Source organism: Camponotus vicinus, unplaced genomic scaffold (assembly GCF_025532165.1).
Source record: "Camponotus vicinus isolate PSW18456_S1 unplaced genomic scaffold, iyCamVici1.0 SCAF_2, whole genome shotgun sequence".
Lineage (NCBI taxonomy): Eukaryota > Metazoa > Arthropoda > Insecta > Hymenoptera > Formicidae > Camponotus > Camponotus vicinus.
In genome coordinates, this window is record NW_028141956.1 from 6,075,800 (window position 1) to 6,097,890 (window position 22,091).

Here is a 22,091-nt window from a genome sequence, read left to right on the forward strand (position 1 = left end):
TTAGAAAAAGAACGTAAATATTTCATGTCACAAAGGCTATATAGAAAATCCAAGTAGTTTTGTGACTTTAATACTTATTTATTAATTTAAAATTTGAGAGGACTTATAGCTTTATTCTCACGTTTTTGTTATTTTCTCAATATTCGCATAATAAGTTGAATTATTTCCGTTTTGTTAACGCACGGAAGAATCGAGAAAGAAACGTAAGAGCGATTCATAATTTACACGACCTAATTGCTTAAAATCTATTCGATAGATGAAAAATTGTTTTGTGAAAATTATTGATGTCGAAAATATAAAATTTGCGAGGTGTAAATCCATCAATTTTTGTTTTAATTACCGATTTTTTTAGATAGAGCAAGCTGAAACATACTAATATTTAACTTTTTAAATCTTTGTAATTAAATTTGAAATTAAAATTTTGAAAAAAATTACATTAAAATTTACTTTAATTTTTAGACATAGACAATTTTTGTTACTTATTTGCAGAATTTTAATTGTGACATTTATTAGTATAATTTAATAGAAAGAGATAGTGTAAAGTTAATAAATAAAAAAATTAGAAGTGCTTTGAAAAATTAAAGAATTTTCTTAAAAATTTAAATTAATAATAAGACTAATCAATCTCATTATTATCAGTTTTCAAAGTTTTACAAATAAAATGATAAAAATACATTTATCTGCTCTCTAAAAGTGAATCAGTGTATTATCACTGATTCACTTTTAGGCCCAGTTCAACAGTGGCCAGTTAGCTTAACTAGTAGTTAAGTAGTGATGCCAACCACTGAAACAAAATTCGGTAAGCTATTTACAAGGTTAGATTTTGACAAGTTGCATTTTCGCAAAATATACATAAGAAATATTGAAAATATATATACATATATATTGAACACTAAAATAATTAATATTCAACTTCGTTCTCATTGCGATACCTCATCGCAAAACGAAAATGGATATCAAAACAAATCGTATACGAGCACCAAATTTTTGTCATGAGGAAAAACTGGTACTTGTATCATTAATAAAAAAATACAAATTGATAATAGAAAATAAGCGGACTGATGCTGTGAGTGTTAGAGACAAAGAAGAGGCTTGGCTGAAGATATTGGACGAGTAAACTTGTCAAAATCTAACCTTGTAAATAGCTTACCGAATTTTGTTTCAGTGGTTGGCATCACTACTTAACTACTAGTTAAGCTAACTGGCCACTGTTGAACTGGGCCCAAGAAAGGCCACTCTCTAAAGAGTGAAAAAGAAGCATGTAATGGTAATTTATCAAGGCATTACATGATTACGCATTTCACTGTTATCATACCGATCGTATCGATCTGTATAAAATTAGTGATTCATATGGCAACACATTAACCTTGCTATCTTTCTATGTCGTTATCTTTAATCCATTACTTCGTATAATCGATAAAAGAGTAGGAAGTGTTTGTATGACAATGCGACGTATCGCACACTTGAAATTCTTATGATTGTGAATCAGCTGTATACAAGCAGCGTATCATATATACGTATCAATTGTATACAGGCAGTGAGATGCTAAGTCCTGAGACTCATGAATATGGAGGACAACTTTGTGACACCTTGACGCTTAACTGTAAACGGCGCTTTTTATTACATAAGAATGCAAAATTTCTATTAATGAAGAAGTATTCTGCACTATACGAATTTGCAATTTTTGTATCAAGTTTTAATTAAGATCTAAAAGAGTAAATTTATTATTTTAACTTTGATGCAATTGCTGACATTGACGTTTGATATTGCCAAACTTGAATGAGCGTAAAGCATTGAAAATTTATAGCATTAAGCATTAACGCAATAGATTTCGTTTCTTTTCCTTTTTGAAGGGATTTCATTACTCGTATCATATAATTGCTGCATGTAATTACACCATTATTATACTTCTTCGCATGTAATTGCGCACCGTTATTATACTTTATAATTATATGTAGAAACAAAACTACTTCAGAAAAAAGAAATACTTGTGATGAAAAAAAACTATATCAGCAATAATATCCAATTTTCTTGGATTCTGTCACGAGAATGAACCGGGTTCATAATTAGAATCGCTTCTCAAGTTCAATTGTTCACTTAACCCGACTTAATTGAAGGTATCGCTGTCTACTATTGCGAATCATATTGATATATACATGTCAAAACACTTGTAACAAAACAATTTCCGACATAATAACATTTTTATTGTTTATCTAAACAACGAAAAAGAGATAGAGTGCTTTGCTAAAGTTACGAATCTCTTTTATAATATAATAAATTCATGTTATTAAAATCATTATTAAAATTAAGAAATTATATTTTAATTGCAAAAAATGTACAATTATTAAACTAATATTGTTTATATTAACATTTTTTAAACATTTTTTTATATAATTTAAATTAACTTTTTTTATATGAAGTTATCACTTTTATTAATTAAATACTTACTTATTGATAAATTAAAATGATTATTTTTTAAATAATTCTAATTATCAGTATTAGATAGTATTTTTGTATAATTAGATAGTATAATTAGATTGTATAATTAGTATGATATTTTATTGATATGATTTGATAAAAATGAAAATTCTCATTATTAATATATAGTAATTAAATTAATAGAATAATATATATATTTCTATATATGATTAAATAATTAAATAGTATATTACTATATTCTAATTAATAGTATATTAATTGAAATTATATCTTAAAAATTAATATTTATTCTCCCATACTTAAATTGAAACTAAAAAATAAATATTTTTATTAATATTTTATTCCAATCGTGATAATAAAATGTTATAGTGCCACCTAGTTATCTCAATAAAAACTATAGTATAGTTTGCGACTCTTTTCTGTAGTCGGCAAGTAAGGACTCTATTTTGATATAATTCTCGAATCTCATCACATTCGTGTTCGTTCGAATCGGAGAAAAATGGCGGCGTGGAGTAACATTTTGCGTTCTGCGAGTCAAAAATTGCTGCAAAACGGTGGATTTAGAACGGCATCGTTGAAAAACGGTGATTATCTATGTGTAATTGTTTACAATTATATCGTTAAATGAATATTTTTTACCTTACCGATGAGCTTTTGCGAAAATTGGTGTTTTGTTACGCAACGACTGCACACAGTGTTTTCGAACATGTTTTCACGAATACTCATCGTGTCATAAAATAAAAGAGAATACATTCGAAAATAAAAAATATGGCTATGAAATAATTAAAATACTAAAAATTTTTACTTTTACACAGTTTTCTCTTTTTTCCTATATTTTATAATTATATATATAAATTAATTTATTAATATATTTATATATAAATTGTAACTTGTGATAATGTTAGTTGATTATGTAGCTATTGATTGATTGTTGGAATTTTATTTATTTGACTTCTGTTAATCTCTGAGATTATTATATCTTTAATGAACTACTATTCTTTAATGAACTTTAGAAATTTCTGAGCTTTCTTTATGTTTCCAGAACAAATAAGATGTATGTCCGAAGAACGCACATTTACCATAAAGCCAAGCAGCTTTCAATGGCACAAAACAAAAGATTGGTTCCACTTTTACTTTTTACTGGGTGCTATTCCTGTTGGGATTACAATCACTTTAGTTAATGTCTTTATTGGTCCTGCTACACTTCAGGAAATACCCGAGGGTTATGTACCAAAAGAATTTGAATATCTTCAGGTAAGATGTATATGCTGGCAATGATATTTTTTACAAGATTTAAATGTTTTTGATACACAAGATATATCAACTATGTAACTACATAAACATATTTTTCACATTTGTTTTAGCATCCTATTAAAAGATTCCTGCAACGCTACTTTTTTCCATCGCAACAAGAAGAATACGAAAAGTATCTGCATTACATGTATCATCAGGACCAAGTCAGAAAAGTTAGGCTTCTTGAAAAAAAGGTGCATACTTTGATGGGTCAAAACCGCGATTACAGAAGTCAATACTTTAAAGAATCCTATGCTTCTAAGTATCTGTACAAATATAAAGAATCGATAGATGAAGTTCTCCATAAGCGTGACTAAAATTTATTTTACTCATAACGATTATTTCTAATTGGAAAATATTAGGGGGAGCTAAAAAATTACTTAATCAGCTATATATATATATATGTATCTATATATATATATATATATATATATATATATATATAAAAAAAATGTAGATCACATATATTCTAGGATTTGATCAATTAATGCTGCAGTGTTTACAATGTTAAGTCACTGCCAGTAAATATATCGTGTTGTACAAATATAGTTAATAAAATAAAATATTAATTAAAAACTTTGGACGAAAGTATAATGTGATACATTTTCTTTTGTCAATGCATACTTATGCATGTCATTGCAATATTGTCAATGCATAAATACAATATTTATAATTGATTATTGTATTTCTTATAATATTGGGTACATGTTTCTATTATTTTATTAATTTATTATTCTCGACTTTGATAATTATTAAAATGCTAACATATATCAATTTATTATATATTGATATATATTGATTATATATTGATATATTATATTGATCATCCATTTGTAATTTTCGCTAAATGGTAATATGTTAAGCATGTTAGTTTTCAGTATTTTATATTTAAAAGTAGAATCGTGCAATTTTTTGGGATGAACAAATTTATATATTCAAATTGAGATAATAACTGTAAATCACAAGTATAATTAAATATATAATATTAGGCTTTTGTCATGTTGATTTATATTTCTAACTTTACTTCTAGTTTATACAGTTATGTTTTTTCTCAGTTGATATATATCTAGTTGTGACATACGCAGTATATATATATATATATATATATATATATATATATATATATATATATATACATACATACATACATACATACATACATACATACATACATACATACATACATACATACATACATATACATATATAACACACACACACACACACATACATATATATATATATATATATATTGCTGTAATGTTTCAAAAACGATTCTAATTTACGGTAAATACTGATCTTTAGATATATCGATTTTTCAATGCTTTATTTCTTCGATTGAATGACAGTATTTGCTTTACTTGTTTTCAATCTGATAAAACAAATTTGACACTCGAGAAAGTAGCATTATTTTATTAGAGTTTTACGATTCGTTATTTTATATATATATATATATATATATATATATATATATATATATATATATATATAATAAGATTTTATGATCTGTTATTTTATCAAAATAATTTTATCTATTCTTTTATTCAAATAATTTTTTGAGCACAATCTTTTGGCAAGAAAAACATTACGTATAAAATCAATGAAAGAAACATTCTGATTTTAAAAAAGAAATGGCATCATTCTCAAGTCCTTATTTTAATTCTCTCATTGCATTTCGTTCGAAATAAATTAAATCTTCCGAGACACTACAAGAAATATAGGATCGATCATTCGCGTTATTGAATTAAAGTACACTGTAAGAAACAAATGCGTCTCGATAATTATCCCGATAATCATTTCCTCCGGTTATTCTCAAATTCATTAATCGAGAACCTTGGCCATGGCTTGAAATCAAGAAGGTCAACAACTTTTTTTAACTAAATTCTGTACCAATTGTTTTTCTCACTCTTATTTCTTTCTTTCTCTACGGGTAGATCACTAAATATTCCGAACATTTCTCTCTACTTCTTTCTATTTTCTTTAACATCTTCACAATTTGTTCTTTTCCACATAGTAAAATGCTTTTGATCGAATGATAATGTATAATATTCTCTTTTTACGGGATGTAAAATGCGCACAGCATTATAATCGTTCTCATATTAAAATCTTATTATTGCATTGGAAGATTTAGTCGATATAATGTGGAAAGTGAGCGGTAAAGTTTTTCGATTCAGGGAGTCGATTTTTCTTCATGAAAGCGCGTACGTTTCCCTAAATGCTTGTAGAAAATAAATAATAGAATCATATATTTCTTCCAACTAATTTCACGTAAGAATTTTACATATACACACATTTTAATTTGATACTTAAGTATTCAAAAATTTGTTAACAACTATTGGAAAAAAATAGTGAAGATAAAAGAATAGTGTTGAATTACAAAAGTCATTGAAGAAAAATCGATTTTAATTGGTCGAAGAATCCACACGGAGAATACGCACGAATTTACGATTTGCAATTATATTATCATAAGCACATTGCGTAAGAATGGAAAAAAAATATTTATTTTTTTCCCGAGAAAGACACGGGTGCTCGTTTCTTACACTCTTATTGCGTTAGTATAATTATCTGGTTGGCGTATTAACAACACGTACAGAGATCGTCGAGTACTAACGTAACTCAGCGACAGTGGTCATTGTCAAGGTTGCCTTGCGTATCTTGCATAATATGTATCTCATAATATGTACTTCGCATACATATACAAATCGCCTGCCAAGCACGCAAACAGCATAACGATAGATACAAAATTCACTTACAATTTATCATATGATTTTTGTTATTTTCCATTGTAAATACGCGTGCAATCTGTAAATCTTCATATAATTTGTCAGATAATAACGCAACACATAATAATTTTCGTGCAATTTGACATTTGTGTAATTCAGCGCCAACGATCACACCTTTTCCGTCATCATTTGACGTAGTAAGTACTCTTAAATAATATACAATTCAAAGAAAAAAGGAAATGGTGAATAATATATTATGAATATTATACGTTATTTGTCATTTCCTTTATTCTTCGCGTATTGTGTTAAGATTAGAATTTATTTTTAATTACATTTGAAATTGTTTATTTATGTCAAAGAATAGCGGAAGAACGCGTGTGTAGCAGTAATTAAAAATTTATCTTTGAATATACCATTCAAAAGTGTTTATCACGTCAGCGGCAAAGAAATGTGTTAATAAACATTACAGTTGACGCTGAATTACGCAGATGTTAAAAATTATATAAAAAAATTACATAAGGTTATTTTAGATGTATATCATGATACACACGTGTGGTTCTTTTTATTTTAAAATCTTATACAATCGCGCAATAAATCGATCCAGATATAAGAGATTGACAAAATAATTAAAGTTTAACGCCATATATTTTCGTTACAAATCGTAGTGGAATATTTTCCGTAATTACAGGGGGAGCAATTACAAACAACGCCATCAAATTGCATGACAGATTGTTGTTTTTATCGCTTTGATGCTTTAATGCATTTGACTTTGACGATTCTGTTAAATAGAAAATAGTATATGAAAATAATTAAAAAAAATTGTGATCTTAAGACAATTATCTTCGCCGCATTGAAATATATAGGGGATTTGTTATATCAGTTTTTTCTTCGCGAACTCTCGCGATGTATCCGTCTCGTCTCTGTCATAAATCGGAAATCACTAACTAACGATTTCACTAAATGCTTGACTGATTTCCAGCGAAAGTTTGCACGTATTCAGAGAACTTTTCAGTTATTCCAATTTATCGCATCTGTAAGGTAAACTTTGCAACTATCGTTGCTCAAAAACTAATTGAGTTTAGTAGCACGAAGGAAAATATTCATAAATTTATCATCAAATGTATACATAACATAAATATATCTTGATGATTGATAATTAAATAATCATTTAATAAATGCTAAATAAAAATGCCACCAACAATTATAATTATGTTACTTGCATAATTGGGAGTATATTAATTAGGTATATTAATTGGGAGTATAGTTTAACTTTTTTTCGAATAATTCTCACTGTTAATCAGAAACCACTTGTCAATTGCATTACAATGAGCCGAATCAGTTTTTGTACGCACGCGAATTCGGAATGAGTACAATAAACTTGTTATCTATTACAGTATACGTGTGAATAGCGATGTCGTAACAATCATAACAAATAATTATAATGTCATTATGTACAATCACGCGGTCATAAACATCGCGTTGCGAGAAATTTCCAAAAACCTTTCATTATGCGAGATTATATCTTATAACATAATAGCGTCTCTTGGTGGCTTCTTGCAATTAAAACTCCATCTTAAATAAATTGCACGCGAGGATTAGCAACAATTGCGCGAGAGATATTCAGGAGCAATTATGCGAGACGTTATGTATCTTATCGCCTGACTACGTAGACCCTGTTATTATATCATACATTACATAACAATACGTACAATGAATCATCGCGATCGAGTCGCTTTACCTTTAATTGAAATTTCCATGCAAATGTTCGCAAAACTTCTATGAGTATTTCTTTCGATCGATAGAAACATTTCCATAGAACTCGACGTCACGAACGTATGTACGAGATAAAATTTTTCTACCAATCATTTTTTACGTAATTGCAACATTGTGGAAATGACTTAATTTCGGCATCGTACAATTTTTTTCCCATCGTTATTTATTCATTATTTATTTTCGTGCGACTTACACCGTAATCAATTAATTAAAAAATGGTATAGGTATTAAAAATTATCATAATCATTACGTTGATACGCGAATTGATATTGACATAATTTTGCGATCATTAAATAATCAAATCGTACATATATTTCATTATTATGTCATATATCTGCGCGGTCTTTTAATTTATTCTAATAAAATAAGCACATTATCTAAACTTCTAATAATCATAAATCTTTTCTTCGGAAGGAAGCAAGATATTCGAGACTGCATTTGATAATGAGTGCATCGCGAACGTCGTGACATGCATGTTAGTAATGAATTTATGCCAGATGTTTACATCCGTAACAATATAGTATAGCGATTCGTCTTATGCAGTTTCAAATATATGATATTTCAGCACCAGGAAGTCAAAATTGTACGTCACGTCGGTTGCCGTCGTAATGCTGAATTTATAATAACGGGAATTATCGTAAGTTGCATCTCGAATAAATTTTCGGACTTTCTTATATCACTTATTACCGCGCCATTTAATAGTCTAATTATGCGTTTGTAATTACTCATTGTTCTTATTTGCATTCTGTATACATGATGGTTGTAAAAATATTGCAAAAAATGTAGATATTACAGCATTAAAAGTGCGAATGCGTTGTAAATTATAGTAATTAGAGTAATTATTGAAAATCTATCAATACTCATAATCTACACAGTAAAAAATTGCGCGTCCATATGTTAAAATTTTCTTGTGTTACCACGTTTTGATTAGTACTTTAATGTAAAATTAACATACAACTTATATGTTATTATTTTTATAACATTTTCATGTGTTACATTTATGTCAATTTCATATCTTAACACTTTGTATATGTCTCTTAGAAATGGAATATTATTTTGAGTACTTTTAACATAATTATTTTAAACAATCAACATGTTTCAAAGTCAGTTTAATATTCTAAGAAAAGTTAAAGTAAATCTTCAAATAATCTTGAACTTTGACATACAAAATAATCAAATTTACTAAAATCAAATGTTTCTATTACAAATGATTTAAGTTAAAATAATTACTATTATATGTTAATGTCCTACAATAATTCTTACGAGTTATTGTAACTATTTTTTCATGTAATTTTTAATTAATTTGTTATTTTTACATTACACTTAAAGTCACAATAACAAAAATAAATGTAAAGTATCGTGTCAATTATTTAACATTTTTAGTTTATCAATAAGTAACATACGACGAATGAGTCATTTTAACTTAAAATTTAGAGTGGACTTTCTGGGACATGTGAAAAATGTTAAAATTAACATTTTATTTTTTACTGTGTAATATATTACAATTATAACGTAATAATAGGAATGGTGTACTGTCATAATGAAACGTATTCGTTTCAATTAGATATATGTATTAGAAAATAACACGAGTAATATAAATAAATTACATTAGGCGCATAAATGAATGGATCGTCAAAGTAAAAAATAAGAAAAATGATAATTGATAGAATAATAATCGAAAATCCTAAAATATATTCATGTTTCGTGAACAACAAGAATTTGAATCGTATAATTATAACATGAAATTTTTCTCAATCATCTGGAAATACCCGAAAAAATCTCATTGACAACGAGAAGGGAACGTAGTCGGAAACGGAAATAGCTGTGAGGGTTGTGGTTTCCGTGATTTGCATAAGTCATTTGTCACGGAGATAGTTGCTTCTCGAGTTAAACAGGTCCTTGGGCGTGTTTCCTGATCGAAACTTTCATTCGTTCGCATCATCGCCGAAATCAACAGACCGAGGCCTTCGAATGGAACGTTGATTCGCGGAGGCTTAAATCCTTTCTAATAATCTCTCGCAATCGCGATATGCAACAATTTTATTTACTTTTGTGTCGAGAAATACAATAGAATTTAAAAAATTAAAAAGAATCGCATGAAAAATAATGTAAAATTAGAGAAGTAAGAGAAATGAAGGAATTTCTTATTGTATTTTTATGCATCATATCTTAATCACATGTATCATCGAAAACGATATATAGTATATACAGATTATGTCATCCAATACTTATCGTAAAACATTGATTTATATCGCTGCGCCACGACACGATGCTATTTAGTGTTTACGATAAACTAATATATGCAAATTAAAATCTATGTATGCTAATTAATACGTGCAACTCATCGTGTCAAAATATGGCAAATCGTGTACGAACGGGAGATTGATTGAAAATTAATCTGACGAATCGATCTGCGCTATACAAACCTATGAATATTATAGTAAATATATAAATTATAGTCGCTATCGAAGCAAAAATTAAAGTGATCCACCCACAAATTATTCTCAATCGCATGCGCTTTATGCAATATTGTAAATTGTGATGGATACATAAATTTTGAGATAATAACTGCAAAAAATATATAATCATTAATTATCTTAGATCAATTGCTAATACAGGACGATTTACTTAAATTAAATATATAATAATAAAATTAAATATATAATCATTAATTATCGTAGATCAATTGCTAATACAGGACGATTTACTTTTTTTCTTCTAATTATAAATATATCGAAACAAAATTGAATCGAAAATATGTTTTTTATAGTAATGAATATTAATTTTATCTCTGGCGGGAGTTACGATGAGGAATTTACACCTAATCAACATATCGCGATAAATGTAGTTTCTTTATATAAATAAATTTGACAGATAAGAAAATTTAATGCAATTGACAATGAAGTCGTAGCAAATATATGCATATACGCGGGCGTATTTATATTATAATTTCCTTATATCTCATCTATTTCCACGTATAAGCTTCCATAAGGAGACTCACGTAAGAGGGATTTTCAGGTCATGAGAGAGATCTCCTTGGATCGGAAATTGATTTCGAAGGCCTCTGCGATCCCGTATAATTCTTGTCGGTGATATCGAAAGAAATTTAAACCGTAAAGGTGCATCAAGGAAATCTGCGCAAAAAAATAGACACCAATTAATCAAGTAAGTTCTTGTGAAGTATCAGATTGTTAGACACTGGCATATTGAATTAATTAACGCGTTAAATTAAATGGAGATACGCGATCGAATTGACGAGTTGTTCGTGATTCTACGAGCAAAGGTAAAAGACGTTACTTTCTCCTGATCAATAATAATCTAGGTGAATAAATGTATAATAAATTATGCATTTTAATATATATTAATTAAGATTAATTAAATTAATGTTTTAACAATACTTTTATTTTTAAAACTTTCGCAAAATTCTCTTCTTTTAGATAATTTAATTTTCCCCAAGAAGTTATAATTTGCAAATCGAAGTATTACTTTTTTTCTGCGATATATATATATTAATTTGAAAAGAAGCGAGATTTTATTAGCACGAAAGTATATCGAGCTTTCGCGAGAGGGGCTGAAAGACGACGATCACACGGAATTGAAATGCAAAGATGACGTTTTCGCAGGTCGAGGACGCACACTGGTAATCGCAATTGCCCCTATTGTCGTATATAACATTGACTTTTTATTGCCGGCGTAGGACTTTGCAATCATTAAGGAGGACATACCTCCTGCCGTGAATGGATGTAGATCGTTACCGTGCTTAAACTTGCATCGATATGTGTATACGGTGAGCCGATCATAATCGCGCCTACTGAATACTTACTAGCGATCGTAAAATCGCATAGAAAAAACGAACGAGAAAAAAAGAGATCTCGAAGTCGTATCGACTACTGACAACATCATGCAACTCTAGATTTCCTTGCGAGATGCTGGACGATACATTATAGTGAATTTAAAAGTTGTCTTCTTTCTTTATCTCTCTCTTTCAGTTTTTTAGCTATTTATTTCTATTTTTTTCTATTATTTTAAGATATTTTTTATTGATTACAGTGCAAATTAAAAAAAGTTGTTTTTTTTTTTAATTAATACATTTAAAAATTAGTAAGTTTTTTCTAGATATTAGCCTTTCTTCGTATTTGTTTTGTTTCATTTTTACGACATGACTATCGTTACATATTTCGTCAACAATAACTCACGATGATATCATCCTTATAAAACGCATCTCCTTTATTGTTATAAATATCCTTATCGTTTCAGACAGAATTGATGACAAAGTGACTAAACATCTGTTGCGATACATAAAGAAAACACTGAGAAACGCTATATGGGTACGAGGATGCTTCATATAATTTATCGTCCCGACAACAATGACGCTATCTTTATTAGCTCATTTTTTTCTTAAAAAATGAGCCCTTGCCGGGGCTAAACTGGCGTCATTTAGAATTTTTTAGCAGCCTTCTCTCGCGCCTTTCGCGAGATAGGTCAGGGATGCACAAGATCGAGATCTCGATTGCAACTATACACGTAAGTTATTTGTTCGCATTGTTATTAATAGTCGTACACTTTTTATCGTAAAGACTCACGGACTTACTCGAGCATATCTTTTGTCATGAATGAATAGTATAATGGTATCTTTTACCGACAAAAAACGCGCTCGCGATTCAACGCTACGGGAAGAAGTCATTATCATCGATGAAAAGTTACAACGATTCGGTGATCTATATATTTCATTTTTTTTTTTTAGAAAAACAATATGCATTTTACTCACTCACATGAAAATCGATTCAAATTTCCCTCCTGTCAAGAATATCCGGACATATCTCCGCACGTGTTTCTCGCGCTAGTCTCCACATAATCTCATTCTTTCTTTCTCTCTCTCTCTTACTTAATTGAAAAATTAATTTGGATGTGTACAAAATGAAATTGTTCTAGAATTCAACTGAAGAATATCCATTAAATAATCTCTGTTCATTGATCGCGAAGATACTCCGGGGAGACCTCGGAACAGACGGCGCTTTGAAGATACTCGCAAGCAAAGCGTCGAACGTTTCGAGAGCGGCCGGCTGCCTTTGCCGCTATAAATGCGAAGGCGCGGACGAAAATGATTTCAGTGTCGAGCGCGAAAAAAGCCGCGACGGTTCGCCAGCAGTTGTGCCTTCGCGAGCCATCGCAACGTGATTCTCGGTTCTTCTATAAGTCAAACACGTGCTCAGTGTATGTATATATGCGTACGCACGTGTTCTTCGATATCGCGAAGAGAACCACGGTGAAGATCATAGCGAAAATTCGCGATCCGGAAACAGCCGCGAATGCGGGACTTTAATAACCGGTGTACATTCCATCGTAAGATTTAGACTTCCGGTGTTTTTTTTTTCTCTTTCTCTTGTCGATTTAATTCGTGATTATTGTCAGATAGGTAATCCATCTCCGCTTGTCCTTCAACTCTTTAATTCGTGATCTATAGTTAAAGTGTTTACGATCATCGCACATAAGCGAGTTCACGCCGCTGATAGACCTCTCTTGATTCAAAGAAGGATGTATACTCTGTCTTTGCATGCGCGTCGATAAGAGAGACGGCGCGAAGATTATACAAGATATTAATATTCTTACCATTGTTGATCCAGTCGAGGCCGCAGCAGATAATATAACAAGGTTTTTACAGTTATATTTATTTCTTGATTGTAATATATTTGAATTAATTAGATAGATACTAACACAACATTAATATTTTCTATTAAATTAAACTAAATATAAATTTAATTAAAATAATTTGATAATTTAATAGTAATAAAGTTTAATTTAAAAAGAATAGAAATTTGACAAATAACCTACTTATACGCGTCGAAACGAGATCTCGAGTTTTGCCAAGTTGGTAAAAATAGCAATTGGAGCTTGTAAACAAATTGTATTAATACATTACGTATGACGTGCAAATATGCGTTGTGTTGTCCATGCAGTTGGGAAATTCCAATTTAATACAAGAAATTTAATATAAGGAACATATACGCGTTCGGCTTCGATTCGGTTTGCGTATCAAAATGAATTTCTTTCAGTTTTCTCAGTTTTTTCCAATGACTGTCGAAATTAATGCAAGTAGCGGTTTCCGTTTTAATCAAGCATTCTTTTGACGCGTAAATTTAATCTTCAGCGTAATATATATGTTAAATTTTTCGGATACGATAATGCCACTATTTCATTCTCTCTCTCATTTACTTATTTATTTATATAAAAAACGAAATTATGAAAAAAAATTATTGTATTTTCTCGCAAATAATTCGTGTTTGCATTTGTTAATTGAATTATCGTAAATCTCACGATAGATTAGCATTGTCTAATATTCTTTGTCCAATAGTCTCAACATCCATGTAATTGTGTCAATGACAATGTGTATTCTGCTATATCGAACGAGTGTGAATTTCGTTAAGACGCAAACCGGAAATCGGAAGTACAGTCATTCTAAAATACATCTAGCATGCAATGTTTCAATCTATAATTTTACAGTAGTTTTATTTATTTGCATTTTTTTTTGTTACGCAATAATCTGCAGGAATTTCTCTGGTGAATTGTAGATTGAAAAAATGAACTTTAAAATTATCTCTCTCTTATAATCCAATATAAATTTCTTTAAATGAATAAATAAAAAGTGTGAAGAAGAGAGCAAGAATTTGTGACATGAAAATAATGATTACTCTGATTCGAATATATTATTCGCGTGATTAGCCTTAACCGTTTGATAGACAGGAAGAAAGAATGGGCGTTTCGTTCAAGGTCTTTAAATTCACTTATGATCAAATTAATAAAATGGTCTTACATAGTCGAAACACGTCTTTTGTTGCATATAAAATGCATGAAAATCTATACACTTATATTTTCAAGCAGATTTATGCTCACTGTCATTAATCGATCTTATCAAATAAATGCAAGCGATATAACGTAGCGATAAAATTTCATGAGGTATGATGAATGGAAGCGCGAGATAGAATAGAGACGATAAAGTTGATCTCTAATCCTTCTCATGCTATATTGTATTGTATTGTAAAACAGATTGAAAATCCAGCGATAGTAATGAAGTTTCATGAGTCACAAAATAAAATATTATTGCCCCTAAATATTTCGATTGCCGGCGAACAAACATTTAATTGCGCGATTATTATTTCAATTTATGTATCGTACATTGAAACAGAAGTTTATTTGAATAATTATATCAATTCGTATATAATTACATTAAAAGATTTATACAAATAAATATGTGAAATACAAAATTAATGAAAATTAATGAATTACAAAGGCTGATACATCATAAACAAATAGATGGAATCAATTAATTCGAGAGATGTATTTGTGAGAATACTTCTTAATTTTTTTATCGCAGAGATTCACTTTATAACAATTATACTTATATGTGTAATGTAATCGATATTGAAGATTAATCATTGTTTTTTCATTTAAATTAATTATTATAAATCATTTAAATTAATCATTGTAAATCATTTTAAATTAATCATTGTTTTTCATCGTGTATTATATACGATGTAGTTGTACGGTTATAATCAACAAGTGTGGGATACACGGCATTTTCCGGAACAAACTCGATCATTTATTTGTTCAACCACGTAATTACTGTTATTAAGAGACGAGTTTCAACGGAAGCGAGTTCACTAAACACAACTCACAAGAGTTTTTCCAAGATAAAGAGACATGTGTGAATATAATCAATTTTTCGATACTCCACAATTGTTTAAAGTAATCTATAATTACGTAATGCCGCTTTTAAACTATATCAATGTGATAACACATAATGAAATCATTTAATTATAACATCGTTTTACAGTTGGCATACTTTGACGTGCACGATGATTACGCAAACGAAGCGATGGTCGAAGATCCTTTACTCCGGCAACAAAAAAGATGTAAGTTATTTAATTCTGAATTACGATTACGCGATTAGCGATACCGCAATTAAGCACGCTTGCGATGATACCGCATTCTCCCACGACTGGAATTACAACGTGGAATGCGCATTATGGAATTTTGGTATTTTATTGCAACAGTAGCAAATGTCAAATAGCACATAAATAAGAAGAGAGTCGAATAACAAAGATATATTTAATATTAGGTATTTATTTAATCGAACAAACGGAACAAAGCACATATACACTCACACACATGCAACTTTTTCGCTAAAATTTTTGTTCTTAGAGAACGTCAATGAAATGTAAGGTATTGCTTGCGCGAAATAATTACTTAACCAGATAAATAGTATGTCGCTTTTTGCGTCGATTATAATTACAATATATTTAAGAGAGAATCAAAGTATAATAAAATAAAATAGTAGAAGTAATATATAATATATAAGTATTACATATTAATGTAAATAGGATGAGAAAGGTAATAATAAATAATATAGATAATATAGATAATATTACAGTAACGACATATGTAAATAAATAATATAATAGCTATAAGATAAAAGTAATATATATAATAATAATTTATTAAAATAATTAAATAACAGTTAAATAATAATTAAAACAATGAAATAATACATAATTATAGGTATAAAGTTAAAATCTATATATAAACAAGATATATATTTTTTGCTTTTTATGTATATCTAATGTTTTTCAACCCTGCACATTGCAATCGGTGCGAATAATTATTGTGAAAACGTTATGCGCGAACAGTGGATTTACATTGAACGAGGATATGTAGACGATTTACAAATAAATAAATGGATAAACACAGCGAAGGCGATCGATAGATCGGCCTTCTCGATTCTCGTCCTTCGCGGCTCGCGCACGATACCGCAGAATTTTTTAAGCCAACGTGCGAATGTAACAATACATTCTGTTTCCTTTCGTTTTCATGCTATGACTTCAACACTCGTTTTCTTAACTTTAACGATGTTCTACCTATGTGCAAAATAATTTACGAGCAATATTGGGCGGATTGGTGTAATTTTTAAGATCTATCAAGATTAATATATGTATTCAATAATTTAATTATTTTTTATTTATTATTTTTCTATCCATTTTTATTTTAATAAGAAGAAATTTGAGTTCTTATAATTATATTAAAATCGTAAAAATGTGTTAATATATAAATCTATAAAATTGAATGTCTCGAAAATAAAATTTCTTTTGGAGTGGGAAGAGATCGCTTTCATGTTTAAATTATACTATTCGGAAATAAATTTCCATGCGAAATCGTATGATAATACATAGATATCATAGCCCCAAACACGCATGATTCTTGATCCGACCTTTGAAAAGTATACGGATCTCTTTCTCGCAATCTGAGTAATAATGACCAACAACGAAGACATATATAAATGATTTATTCATCTACCAGCAGTCTGTCGCACGAATTTTGCGTTCAGATTTGTTTTGTCTCTTATATGCAATATTACATATTCATCCTTTGATTGAACGTGCCGGATGAGAAATGATAACGCACGTCATCCGCGTCACCGTATCGCTATTCATTATTATTCTCGTGTCAAATTTGCGAAAGATATATTTACGGATTATTCCACAGGTATCGAATCATTTCAAAACAATGAAAAATCCATTGCTGTCATTCCTTTAATACAAATGAAAATTTCTTTATGTCAAAAAAGGGAAATAATTTTTTATTTATAATTAAATATGTATTATAAGAATATATATAGAATTTCCAAGATGTAATGTAAACTAAATTATTGAAATGTTTTGATATAATTGTATATATAATATGTTATTTTTATTTAGATTTTAAAATAAAATTTGATTAAAAATATTTTATAATTATAATTTCATATTTATAAAAAAATATAAGATAATAAAAGTATAATTACATATATATGAAAAAGTATAAGAGAATAATATACATCGACTGTTTATTTATTGTCTTTTAGATTAGTACAGAAGATAAATAGGTTTTGTTTTTTTCATAAAAATATGTTGAAAGAAGACATAAAAATTGTTTCGATTTCGAAATAATTAAAGCTAGCTTTTATATATCTTATATAAAAATTTCAATACTAATCTTTATCACTATCACTCTGCGAGATACGATCTACATTAATTACTATGATAAGTCTAATATATGCATTTCTCTAATTTTAAATTAATCATTTAAATTATATAACAACATTATATAACATTTATTACATAATGTTTATGTACTACTTAAGGCGAGATGAATTCGATAAGAACATTTTACACAAAATTTAGAATCTGCTTGTTAGCCTCGAAATATAATGTCTCATTCGATCATTAGTATTTCAATACGTATCCGCGGAAATTGATTAATATTTCAAACACGTAATATTTCGAAAGAAAAATGTACACAATTCTAATCGCTTCATTGCCAAAAACAAATTGTAAGAAAAATATCTCCAAACTTACGTATCTATCGCATATGTATGTGTGTGTGTGTGTGTGTGTGTGTGTGTCTACATTAATAATTATTATCTTCAATTTATTTTTGTAGCAAGCAATTTTTTATTTTAAATTGAATATTTAAATACGTCAATTATAACAAAAAATATAAATTTCGATTTAATAAAATTTATCGATAGTCGGATTTTTAATTAATATTATTTCCTCTACACGCATTAAATTATAATAATAATGATTAATTAATATAATGAAGTAAATTATATTATCATATAAATTATAATAGTAACGTTATCATTAATAAAATTATATATGACATATTATATAAAAGTATATTATATAAAAGTACTTCATTGGATGATCTAACATTGTTTCCAGATCCTCGCGGCTCTGGCAGCGCATTCCAGTCAGATTTCCGTGGGATTGACTCAAGGATATAGCGCGATCTTGATCCCGAGGCTCTTGGAGACAAATCTCACGGACCTGTCGCAAGCCTCATGGATCGCCTCCCTCGGCGTCGTCTCGAATCCCCTCGGCGCCCTTGTCGCCGGATTCTGTGCCGAATTCTTCGGCCGCAGATTCGCGATCGTCTTTGCCACGCTACCACACATCGCCGGCTGGCTGCTGATTGCGTTATCGAGGAACGTGCCAATGTTATATGCCGGTAGATTCGTTAGCGGTATCGGCAGCGGTATGGTCAATGGACCCTATCTCTACGTCAGCGAGGTACATACGAAGGCAAATGCATCCTTGATAACCATGACCAAGCGATTACATAATTGCGATACTTTTTATTAATAAAAAAATTTCTTCTTTTATAATGGTAATTTAAATAATTTGTTTTTATAATGGTGATTTTTGAACGTAGATTTGAGCGATGATCAATCTTTAATTAGCCATGTGATAATTAATTACGCGTAACAGTCGATGCACATGTTTTTCGCATTCATTTCATTTTTGCAAAGATCAAATATGTTGACAAATATTTTTTTTCAGACAGCAGCACCAAATCAAAGAGCCTGGCTTGCGAGTTGCGGACCAATTCTCGTCTCTCTAGGCGTTTTGATAATATACATCTTGGGTACCATCACAACGTGGCAAAAGGCGGCAGCTATCAGCATCGGACCAGCAATTCTGTCGCTCGCATTAACACGGTAATTACTTTTTTTACAGTGTATATTAATCTTTTTTTTATATTATAAAATAAAAAAGTCATAAGAGTTTATACAATAATGTCAACACGCACACATATACAAAGTGAAACTATTTAAAATATTTCCATAAAGGATTAACAATTTTTTAATTGTGAGCGATCGTTAAACATGAGATTTGTTTCTCCAGAATGCTACCGGAAACTCCTGCCTGGCTGATCTCGAGAGGTCGAACGGACGAGGCTAAAGAGGCTCTTCTATGGTTACGTGGTCCCGGGTTCAATGTCGATAAAGAATATCAAGAGCTCAGCGACGCGAACGCGAAACGGAAGGAAAAGAAGATTAATTTATTGCGGGCGCTCCACAAGCCAAACGTGTGGAAACCATTCTTGATATTGCTCGTCTTCTTCACGCTTCAACAGCTGTCCGGCATTTATGTGATTGTGTTTTACGCCGTGAATGTACTTGAGGACATCGGCCTAGACGTAAACGAATATATGGCCACCATTGGCATGGGTGTTATCAGGTTCTTTATGTCGATTCTCGGCGCCGGACTAGCTAACATCTTCGGCAGGAAGAGCCTGGCCTTTATTAGCGGTTTCGGAATGGCTATCGCGGCGATGGGAATTGCCCTTTCCTTCAGGTTTGCATTTTTTATGCAATACAATCCAATTTTTATTATCTCCTTGTCTATACGGATTACACGCGATTTAATCTTTGGCCCATATTCTGAATCCTCTTTTATCGATAAAAGTGCCTCTAAAAGTGGCATATAAGCTTTCTGATTGGTTATAGGCCACTTTTAGAAGCACTTTTATCGATAAAAGGGGATTCAGAATATGGACCTTTGTCTCCTATTCCTTTTTGTAATTTTACTTTTAATATTTTCTAATGTTTCTTGTTTTGATTATTCATTATTCTCGCTCTTCGAAAACTCTAACTGAAAGTAACATTTTCGCTATGATTTCCCAGGTTCAAACTTCCATCGTGGGTACCACTATTCTGCATCGGGACCCACGTGGGCGCATCTATAATCGGCTTCGTCACATTACCGTGGGTTATGACCTCGGAGTTGTACCCGTTAAGATTTAGAGGCAGGTTGGGCGGTCTCACGACTAGCATCGCGCAGGTACTGATATTTGCCACGATAAAAATGTATCCGGATTTGAATGCCATTGTCAGCCTGGAGATTACGATGTGGATATTCAGCGCGGCCAGTCTGTTAGGCGCCATTTTCGCCTTAATAATATTGCCAGAGACTCGAGGACGAAGTCTCGATGATATCGAAATGAAGTTCTCCTGTAAATCGAGCGACAGCTCAACAAATGCTCCCAAGATTTTTTCTAATATGTTTTCGCAGCCGAAAAATATTACCCTCAAACGATTCGTATCGATTTCGGAGGAGAAGCAGTCGAGTATCGTCACGAACGCGTACACTTACGATAACTTTTGCCTGGAGCTGTCGCCAGAAAATTCGGAAAAGAGTACCAAAATCTCCCAGAAAGAACCAATTCAGGATCAACGAGTTATAACCAGCATCGCAATCGAACACGCGTATATTTAATAAAAAATTCTAAATTTTTTTACATAGATAATTTGTGTGTGAAATTGTGAATTAGTTATAGTTAGCTGTATCTCCGAAGAGTGTATATTTATTTATTTTATACTGCTAAACCGAGAGTTACGTTAATCTATACGATTTTAATTAGTAAAATTATTGCTTCGCATTTTATCGACAAATGTTCCTTTATAACTTATTATGAACATTCCTAAAAGGATGATATCAAAAATAAATTATTTAAGTTTTTATAGAGTAATTATATATACAGAATACACATATTTATGTAAATATGTATATATTAGAGATACATTTCCCTTAATTTAATTTAGCGTTATTTTATTTCTAATGATACATTTTGTACATTTTTTAGATCTTTTTAAATGTTCATATATACATACAATATTAATATAAGATTCATTTATACGATAAGTTGTAAATAACGACTAGATAATTTTGTCGTGTATTTTAATTAATAATATATTTATATTAAGTATTTCTTACATGTGATAAGAGCTTTATTTTATCAAGTAATCTTCATTATATCGCGGTATTCTCTCGCTATCGATTCTTGAAGCGGTGATCTTGTAGCCAAACATGTTTGCCTAATACCAATGCGCGTTGCCGACAGCCGATCTTTAAAAATTAACTAATTTATACATGAGATATTCATCAGACGCCATCCCACACATCCTTGTCGCGCTGTCACCGCGCATAGTTCACCTCCTACAAAATCATAGTATTCTATTACCGGCACACGAATTTCCGTGCCTTT

At 30.2% G+C, this 22,091-nt stretch overlaps 2 protein-coding genes across 3 annotated transcripts; both read left to right on the forward strand.

Annotated features, from left to right (window-relative positions):
• Positions 1 to 2,875: 2,875 nt before the first annotated feature.
• Positions 2,876 to 4,167, forward strand: Nd-sgdh (NADH dehydrogenase (ubiquinone) SGDH subunit). Its single transcript, XM_083092018.1, has 3 exons — positions 2,876 to 3,023; positions 3,482 to 3,693; positions 3,804 to 4,167. The coding sequence occupies exons 1-3, from the start codon at positions 2,939 to 2,941 to the stop codon at positions 4,047 to 4,049; spliced, it is 543 nt and encodes a 180-aa protein (XP_082948144.1). The 5' UTR covers positions 2,876 to 2,938; the 3' UTR covers positions 4,050 to 4,167.
• Positions 4,168 to 12,476: 8,309 nt separating this feature from the next.
• LOC145967286 (trehalose transporter 1-like protein) lies at positions 12,477 to 21,821 on the forward strand. Of its 2 annotated transcripts, none has more exons than XM_083092029.1 (6): positions 12,477 to 12,752; positions 16,060 to 16,138; positions 18,986 to 19,333; positions 19,604 to 19,761; positions 19,949 to 20,401; positions 20,731 to 21,821. In XM_083092029.1, exons 2-6 carry the CDS (start codon positions 16,082 to 16,084, stop codon positions 21,320 to 21,322), a joined length of 1,608 nt encoding a protein of 535 aa, XP_082948155.1. In that variant the 5' UTR covers positions 12,477 to 12,752; positions 16,060 to 16,081; the 3' UTR covers positions 21,323 to 21,821. The 2 variants fall into 2 exon arrangements, with proteins under 2 accessions (XP_082948155.1, XP_082948153.1); XM_083092027.1 differs by lacking the exon at positions 12,477 to 12,752 and adding an exon at positions 13,215 to 13,880.
• Positions 21,822 to 22,091: the final 270 nt, after the last annotated feature.

Bases quoted from the DNA above. Each gene is read 5' to 3' on its own strand.
- LOC145967286 (XM_083092027.1), top strand. From the start codon at position 13,783: ATGCGCGTCGATAAGAGAGACGGCGCGAAGATTATACAAGATATTAAT. The intron at 16,139-18,985 runs GTAAGTTATTTA...CATTGTTTCCAG, and splicing joins ACTCCGGCAACAAAAAAGAT to ATCCTCGCGGCTCTGGCAGC. The intron at 20,402-20,730 runs GTTTGCATTTTT...ATGATTTCCCAG, and splicing joins GGAATTGCCCTTTCCTTCAG to GTTCAAACTTCCATCGTGGG.
- Nd-sgdh (XM_083092018.1), top strand. From the start codon at position 2,939: ATGGCGGCGTGGAGTAACATTTTGCGTTCTGCGAGTCAAAAATTGCTG. The intron at 3,024-3,481 runs GTGATTATCTAT...TTATGTTTCCAG, and splicing joins AACGGCATCGTTGAAAAACG to AACAAATAAGATGTATGTCC. The intron at 3,694-3,803 runs GTAAGATGTATA...CATTTGTTTTAG, and splicing joins AAGAATTTGAATATCTTCAG to CATCCTATTAAAAGATTCCT.